At 37.1% G+C, this 7,666-nt stretch overlaps 1 protein-coding gene across 1 annotated transcript; it reads right to left on the bottom strand.

Moving 5' to 3' along the window:
* Positions 1-1,789: 1,789 nt before the first annotated feature.
* On the bottom strand, positions 1,790-6,726 carry LOC110713338. The gene is made up of 5 exons (XM_021891795.1): positions 6,495-6,726; positions 5,783-5,960; positions 5,051-5,405; positions 3,955-4,035; positions 1,790-2,453 (listed from the first exon to the last, which is right to left on the bottom strand). Exons 1-5 carry the CDS (start codon positions 6,567-6,569, stop codon positions 1,967-1,969), a joined length of 1,176 nt encoding a protein of 391 aa, XP_021747487.1. The 5' UTR covers positions 6,570-6,726; the 3' UTR covers positions 1,790-1,966.
* Between the last annotated feature and the right edge of the window lie 940 nt (positions 6,727-7,666).

The raw sequence follows: 7,666 nt of genomic DNA, 5'->3' as shown, positions 1-7,666 counted from the left end.
GGGATCACTCTTCGGCCTGGTTGCGGACGGTCCCGATATCGGGTTTGGGTTAGACTATGAATGGTAAGACTTACCATAGTGTTCTTTGCTACCGATTGGGTGTTCCTTTGTCCTCCGTTTCAACACCGTGTTCAGCTTGCTCAAGGGTTTTTGATGGGGATATTTATGAGGATCATGCAGTGTCTAGTTTTGGATGGTGGATATTAAACATCGGCACAACGTTGTTCGTGACACCCTTGTTGATATTTGTTTTCAGTATGGGATTTCTGCTCGAAAGGAGGTTAACGTTGGGTTGACTGGAGGGAACGACGGGGCTCTTCGACCAGCAGATGTGTTGCTTTATTCCTGGGATAGAGGCCTTGATGTATGTGTTGACTTGACGCGGTCTTCACCTTTAACGCAATCGGGGTTGTCTGCCTTCGTTCCTGGTCATGTTGTGTCGGCGGCTGCTTAGCGGAAGCGGGACAAGTATGGGGCGCGTTGCAGGGCCATTGGCTATGGTTTTCTTCCTTTCTCCTTTTCTTCGTTGGGGGAATTAGAGAATGATGCTTTTGCGTTGCTGAAGCGGGTTCAGGTGTTCGCTAAAACTCAGGATATTGGTGCTCGTACATCTCCTCACATCTTCAACAGGATCGGGTTCGCAATAGCTAGAGGGGTGGGGGCCCAGATTATATCTCGGCTCCGCACCAATTTCTTGTAAATTGATTGACTTTGTAGGTTTTTTGAAATCTTATAATAATAAGAACAATAATAATAATGTTACAAAAATAATTATATTACTACTACAAAACAATAATAATTACATTAATTATCAAAAACTTAATCACAACAACAATCAAAAATAATAAAAAACGGTAATTTAATTAATATTAAAAAAAAATTTGTAAAAGGGACATCCGCGTGAAATTTCCGGATGTCCCTAGGTGGATCCGCCTAAAATTTCCGGATCCACCTTGGAACATCCAGAAATTTTGGGCAGATCTCTACTTCCGTTCAAAATTTCAGGATGTTCCAAGGTGGATCCACCTAGGGACATCCGGAAATTTCAGGCGGATGTGCCTTTTCCATAAAATAAAATAAAAAATTCTTACAGAATGTTCCGACGCATTCTCCGGCGTATGAATGTTTCAGTCGTCATCCATGATCCAAGACCCGTAGGAAAAACTTGATGATTAATTTTTTTTTTTACAAAAAAAAAAAAGGATTTAAGGTGGTCGTGGGGATCGATTTGGTATGAAGGTCATGGGGACCAATTTGGTTTGAAGGTCGTGGGGACCGATGTGGTGGACTCGGGATATGCATGTCGTACTACTTTGAGGGGACCGTTTGATAGAATATGTCCATGTAGGGAACAAAGTCCTTTTTATAGTACAACTTGCATAAAGGGCTTATTACCCATTCGACTTAAATGAGTGCGTTACTATGTAAATTGAAAGCGACGAATAGCAAACCACCTTATTTTTAGTTAATTGACTTATTATATGGATGGATTTAAACTACAGTCAGACTTCAACTACTTTAGGCTTTTAGCTACTCAGAAGTAGTTAACTCAGGAGGATGATACATTGAGATTGCATGCAATTCACAACATTACCCTTTATAGTGTCCTATCAATCGGAGGGAAGATTTCGTCCGCTAGATTACTGGTTATCTTTCTAAATTTTAGTATTCTACCCGAACCTTTAACAAAATGGTGACAGCATGAGGCATTGTTTTTTCGGATTTTCGAACAGTTGTTCCTAATAGAGGGGTACTTGAAGTATTAATAACAAAGAAATGGAGCCACAGATGCCGGATCTGAACACTCCAGCAGCCAGAATGACACTGAAAGCATATTTACCTAAAAGAAAAACCACAAAATCTCATAGCAGTAACTAAAATCAAGAGTTCAGAATTTCAGATTAAGGTGGATTTAGGACCTTCATGCCACGAGGTTCAGATTCCAATCCATGTATCATCATCACTATCAGGCAAATCTTAAAATTAATACTGCCATCAAAGCAACAGCACGAAAGAAAATGTCATTCACACTCTTGTTCATCCTCACCATCATTTCTTCTTCAGATTCTAATTTTGTAGAGTTCTTGCCGATGTATATGATTGTGTTTCTCAATGTATTCACCGCCCAAGAAAGCCAAAAAAGTCCAACACCAAACCCAGAAGTAAGAAGATTGGATGTACAGAATGGAATGCTTCCACAAGCTACTTTATGGATCACAGAGAACATGACAGCAAGTCCAGTTCCTGTGATGCTGGCAGAGACCTGAGTTAATAGCAGAGGTAGTGCAGGACCAGCTTTTTTCACTGAGCTCGTCACTGACTTCCCATTCCGCTTCTTGTCCACTATGATCGATAAAAGCATCTCACAAGCCTGGAGAGAGTTGATCTTATTGGGAATCGCTGCTCTCTTGCTCTTCCTCTTTGAAGAGGGCTTTTGTTTAACTTTCTCAAGACTGTAACCAAAAGCAAGCCAAAACATCGAGATTAATATATCTGATTCAAAATTTCCTTCTATCTGTCGTTAATTTATTTTTGAGTTTGTTTTCATCATCCACTGGATGATAAACAAACCAATAAGGATTTAATCGTGGTCATGAATGTAACAGTTCAAACCTAGATGGATTTCATATTATTTGTCAACATTATTAGAAAGCATAAATAATGCTTATAAGAGAGCAAAAACTTGTAGAAAATTTTAAAAATGGTTACAGTAATTGAACATATAGTTGGTTTGCAATGCTAGTTCCAGGTCTATTTTCTATAAAGCAATGTACAAGCTTTTGTATGGTGCTATGGTTCTTGCATCAAAAAAAAAAAAAAAAAAAAAAAAAAAAAAACAATTTAATACAAAAATAAAGATGCTATGGCGATCAGAGTTTCGTTTGTTCCGTGTTCCGAAACGCACAAACCAGATCGCAATTCGTGGGTCCATACCACGTACCTTGTAACCTTGCTCTGAACAGGTTCGGTACTGCATTTTAAGCATGTTGGATTTGGTACATTGCTTTCAATTGGAGTAAGAGTCTTTAAAGCTAAAAAAAATAAGAACATTGAAAAGATTTTCATGCTACGTTTTGCAGAAGCTGTGTAAAATATTTGGCTTCAAAACTCGTAAGTGAAACAAAATTGGCTCTCAAAGTGTCATACATGTTCAGATCGGAAGAGACAAATCTTTGATTGTGTAAAAAACTGGTTTTAAAGGGTCTATCTAAAGAGAGAAAATCCATACATCACCCCCTTTCAATGTAGATACTCTCACAGATTTGGTAGCACACTCTGGTTAAGTTGGGATGTCTTCTTTGAATGCAGACACTCTTAGCAGGTTTGGTACTGCATTTTGAGTGGGTTAGGTATATGTCAAGTGCTGCAATTCACAGGCCTTATCTGAGTCTCAGTCTCAAGTTCAGATTTTTACTGCTGTGCCTAATTCAGTTAATGTCCTTTTAGCTCACAGTCACCATTGATGCTGGTGTAAGATTAAAACTATTTTCTCATTATTAAAACCTGGAATGGCACCCAAATCTTATCAAAAGTTGGGGGGTGAAAAACAGTGATGCTTTTTAAGGTATAAGTGGTTTTCAGGTTCAATGTCTGTACTAAAAAGCTAGTTTTCAGTTATTAAACAAAGTTGCCACTCATTTCGTGATTTAAAGTATATATATGCTTTATCCAATACATGGCAATTGGCAAAGGCAAGACACCCATAACTTATATGAAGCAAGAAGAGATTGTGAGGCAATGTAGCTACGAGCAGAAAATTAGGACATCACATGTTCTATGAAGTAGGAAACTGTGTGGCTTTGCAACTAGGAACACTAAACAAATTGATGAAATTAAATTATAAAGTCTAGTTGATGTAATTTGTAAAAAACAATCTTATGACACCTGTTAATTTCAAGCAATTCTGATAAAAAGAGAACAAGACTGTAAGAGTGCAAGAAGACAAAGCAATACCTCTTGGAGGGAGCAACAGTCAAGGAGTTTAGCTTTGAAGGAGACATGTATGTACGATCCTGCAACTTGCCAGCACCATTCCTGTAAGAGCAGAAAATATCAGCAAATTCAGTGATAGGATAGCACTTTAAGATTTCAAATTTGGAAACATATAAACCCAGCAAAATAAAAGATTGGTCAATTTCATCTACAAAATATACCAAGATGGTGATGTATCTGGTTTCTGGTTCAGCAAAAATTTTACTACGTAGTATTTAAATAAATAAATATGGAATTATAAGAGAAACTACAAAGACTGGAAGAGTACTGCTACTTAGAGAATGGAGAGAGCAAATGAGAATTTTCCCTAACCAAATAATGCTTTGGGCACCTTTTTTCATTACCCAACACCATTCCCATTCGCCCAAAGAAATATAGAAGCTTTAAAATTAAGAATTTTTTTTTTTTAAAATACAAAAACTAACTATAAACATTAAAGAAAAGTAAAACCCATTCTAAAACAACTGGAAAAGAATTACTGCATTAAAATTATTCTGAAGCACCATTCAAAAACTAATTTTATAAGCAAGTCCACTGTCGAGATTGCAAATATTCATGTATCCATAGGGGGATTGGTCCCAGATTTTAAACATGCCAGATTTAACCCAGATATATGGGTTTTGCTTGGCCTCTAACAGTATATTTCAGTTGGTACCCTACTTATTAATGACACCCTACCATTTTATAAAACAATTTTCTATATAGTATAGGACTTTGAAAACAACAGAGCCACACATAAGATTTCAAAACATGCATATGAAAAGAGATTTCAAACAAAGTTGATGCCATAATTGGAGCATCCAATTCATATTCTCAAAATAGTTGGCCACGCACTTGACCTGGTAAATAAAAAGCTACAGGACAACAGTTTAAACTATAAGCTAGCATCACAATATTAACTCATAATAGAGATAGCTGAAAATGAAAAACTATCAAGCAAATGAGTCCTCAAACAACAATGTAACCTCTTCTCAAAAAAAAAAAAAAAAAAAAAAAAAAAAAAACAACAATGTAACCAAGAATTAATAAAAACTAAATAAGAAAAAATTACACATACCATCTAAAATACGGTACAACCTCCTGCTTCCTCCATGCTGACTCCTTTGTATATCTAAATTCTTCTATAACAGACACTAGATCCTTCATATCAGTCACACTACCAACAGCAGAAATTCGCCCATCAGCAAGAACTGATACAGTCGAAGAAGAAAGATTGCGGACCGGGTCAAAATTTGCAAGGTGCAGCAGATGCATATCAGCATTTGTGGCTTGAATCTTAAAATCTGGATATATCGAAGAGTCCAGGTAATTCTTTTCCAACTCATTTGATACCGGCATTACAAATGGCAACAACTCTTTATGCATTTTCCATTGTTCTTCTAGGTTGAAGAGATCATAATCAGCTTGCTTATCTGGAATGAAAGCACAATTATAGAATCAGCATCATATTCCGTGCAACTTCTTATCCAGTAGATATAGTTCATCTTATTACAGGCATCAATCAAATGGTTTAATTATAAATAGATGACAGTTGACTACTTCTCTCTCACATCACAAACAATCCTTTCTCCAATTATGCAGATATAATCCTACATTCCTAATTAACATTTTTCCCATCAACTTTCACATACAGCTAACCAGCTTACAATTGCTCATCTACTGCAATTATGCTCATTTGTGTAACCCTCACTCATATAGTTCACGACTAGCTACATAAACGAAGCATAGGCCATCCAAAAAAAAAAAGCAAGTTCGACATATAGGAGATAAACTATCGAGAGACACGAACCTTGTGCATCGCCAGGCATAGACATTCTTCTGATAGGGGCAGCCCTGACGAATTGGCTATATCCATCTAACCCACTCATTGACTTAAACAGATCATCATGCTCATACGGTGTCAGCGAAATGATGCTTGATCTTAATGCATCATGCCTTGATCCAGTGGTTGGTAAGTGTGGAAAATCCTGTATACAAGCACATGACAAAGCAAATTAGCTTACCACCAATTCACAAATCCACAAAGGGAAACTAAACATATGAAATCCCCAACTAAATTATCATTCACGAAGCTGCAATCAATAGCCCAACTACCGTTCATCAAAATTGGGTTGAATACAATTACGAAAATACGGAATACTATGATTACAAGATTTACATTAAGAAACTCAACTCAAAATCGAAATAATATACAAAGACTACAAATTCACAATTAAGCAAGAAAATCCATTTTAAGGACCAAAATCCCAAATAATACAAGAAAATCAAACAACCCAGATAAATAAACCCAAAAACTATACCGTAAAATTAAAGGTCAACCATAATTCATCATATTCAGAAGAAGAAGAATAAAAAAGATAATCAAAACGCAAAATATATACTGTAATATTGTATTTAACCCATAATTGACTATAATAATAACAATATAAAAAATTTAACAAAAAAAAAAAAAAAGAAATCATAACCCAAAAAATATACGAAAAAACAGAGAAATTGATTACCTTGAAAGGCCTAGAATTGGGTTGCTGTTGGTGGAAGAGAAGTCCAGGAGGGAAAACATTATAAGTAGAAGCCATTGAGAAATAGAGAGAGAATCTGAGTTCAGAAATCGTAGTTTCTGAGCCCAGAATTCTCTTCTATTTTTTGGCGTTGGCTTATGAATGCCATGCTAATATTATCTTTCTTACGGACCTCTAACTTCTTTTTTGGTTCGTCATTATTTTTGACAAAAAACAATTGGGATTTTTGAGTGGTGAAGAATGAAAAAATTCTTAGCTGATAGGTGAGTTTTGGCACGCAACTTTGTCTTTGTTTACCCCATAGGTTTAAGGTCATGGACTCGTGGTTAGTGGTTATTAGGGGTGAGCGTAGCAAGGTACCTTGTAAAAATCTTAGGATCTAACTTCAGAATCGGAACGTGTTGCAACAGGTTTCTTAAAAATAGGAACCGCAACCGAATTTGTTCAACAGGTCCCTAAAATTGGGAAGCGTAATCGAAACCTGCAGGTTCCGGTTTCTCAACAGGGTACCCTTATTTTCAAATTAAGCTTAATAATTACTTGATAAATTTTTTTTAAAAAAAAATGGATGTTCACAATAAAATCTTACAACTTTAATACAGTACAACTAGGGGTGGGACATCGGTCTGGCAGTTCGGTTTGACCTCAGTTTGAAACGGTTTCGGTTTGAAACGGTTCGGGTTAAAACGGTTTCATTTAGACGGCGGGTCGGTTCAGTTCGGTTTTGATTAGTCACAGGTCGGTTCGGTTTCGGTTTATTTTTGTACGATTTAAATTCGATTCGGGTCATAAACGGTTCGGTTTATAAACAGTTCGGGTCATAATCAGATCGGTTAGAAACGGGTCGCTTCAGGGGCGGATTTACTCGGGTCAATGCCGGTTCAGTTTTTAAACGGTTCGGTTAATAATCGGGTCGTTTGAAACAGGTCGGTTCAGGGGCGGGTTTACCCGGGTCAATGCCCGTTCGGTTTATAAACGGTTCGGGTCATGATCTGGCCGGTTTGAAACAGATCGGTTCAGGGGCGGTTTTACCGGGTCAACGTCGGTCCGGGTTCATATCGGTTCGGGTCATGAACGGATTATTTTGAAATGGGTCGGTTCAAGGGCGGGTTTACCCGAGTTAATGCTAGTTCGATTCATATCGGTTCGGTTTA

The sequence above is a fragment of the Chenopodium quinoa genome, unplaced genomic scaffold (genome assembly GCF_001683475.1).
Source record: "Chenopodium quinoa cultivar QQ74 unplaced genomic scaffold, ASM168347v1, whole genome shotgun sequence".
Lineage (NCBI taxonomy): Eukaryota > Viridiplantae > Streptophyta > Magnoliopsida > Caryophyllales > Amaranthaceae > Chenopodium > Chenopodium quinoa.
Note: the sequence above shows the minus strand (reverse complement) of the source record. Positions and strands in the feature narration are given on the sequence as shown.